The sequence below is a fragment of the Pundamilia nyererei genome, unplaced genomic scaffold, assembly GCF_000239375.1.
Source record: "Pundamilia nyererei isolate P.nyererei 1_Seehausen unplaced genomic scaffold, PunNye1.0 scaffold03744, whole genome shotgun sequence".
Classification (NCBI taxonomy): Eukaryota; Metazoa; Chordata; class Actinopteri; order Cichliformes; family Cichlidae; genus Pundamilia; species Pundamilia nyererei.
Window position 1 is genome coordinate 1 of NW_005191145.1, and position 877 is coordinate 877.

General features: G+C 44.4%; 1 protein-coding gene across 1 annotated transcript; it reads right to left on the reverse strand.

Annotated features, from left to right (window-relative positions):
- Positions 1 to 6: 6 nt before the first annotated feature.
- LOC102195112 (sialic acid synthase-like) lies at positions 7 to 790 on the reverse strand (the record flags this gene model as incomplete). The annotated part of the gene is made up of 2 exons (XM_005755841.1): positions 7 to 397; positions 524 to 790. Coding segments are annotated over 2 exons (477 nt in total), but the record flags the coding sequence as incomplete, so codon positions are not given.
- Between the last annotated feature and the right edge of the window lie 87 nt (positions 791 to 877).

Genomic DNA, 877 nt, shown 5'->3' on the forward strand with positions numbered 1-877 from the left:
TGATAACATTAAAACCATCTGATGAACTGTCCAATTATGTAACAAATTACTGATCACCCATGCCTTTCAGCAACACCAAGAAAAATAACCCTTACTCTCATCCACGTTTCAGATTAAGCACCTTCAGAACTAACCTTCAATGAATCAACTACACTTTCTCTAGTGACTTCGGTCTTCCCTTCAATTTTCAGTACTTTGCCTTCTTGGCATAACAATCGACGACCTCAGGCACGATGCTGTCGTCCTCTTCCACGTCATCTTTGACGGTCTTTCCGACCAACTGGAAAATGTCCTCAGCTACAACGCCCATGGGCTCTGCCACCTTCACCGTCAACATGTCCTCAGTCAGAACTGTTCCTTTGGGGATCTTTACTTTGGCTACCACTGACTTACCCAGCTGAAGGAACAGCAAACAAAGCAACATTATTAAAGGAAAAAGTTGGACATTTGCTTGAAAAGCTTGCTAAACAGTAAAGCTGAGTATTTTTAATTAATTTTTTTTTTTAGAGAAAGGCGTTCTGACCTTGTCGTGGCACGGCTTCTCACAGGGTAACATCCGCTTGATTCCGCTTCCCAGTGCCCTCTCCACCAGTCGGATAGAGCGAACCAGCTCAGCAAGTTCAGCGGGCTCAAGTGATGCTTCATGGTCACTTCCTTTCCACGTCTTGTCCAAGGTTATGTGGCGCTCAACAACCTTTGCTCCCAGAGCCACAGCCGCCACTGTTATACTGACTCCAGACTCATGGCCTGAATACCCAATGGGAATATCTGGAAAGTCCTTCTGGTATTCCTGCAGCCAACAAATGGGTGACATACATGTTATTCTTAAAAGTTAGTCATTTTACAATTTGCAACATGTACTCATGTTCATGTGGGG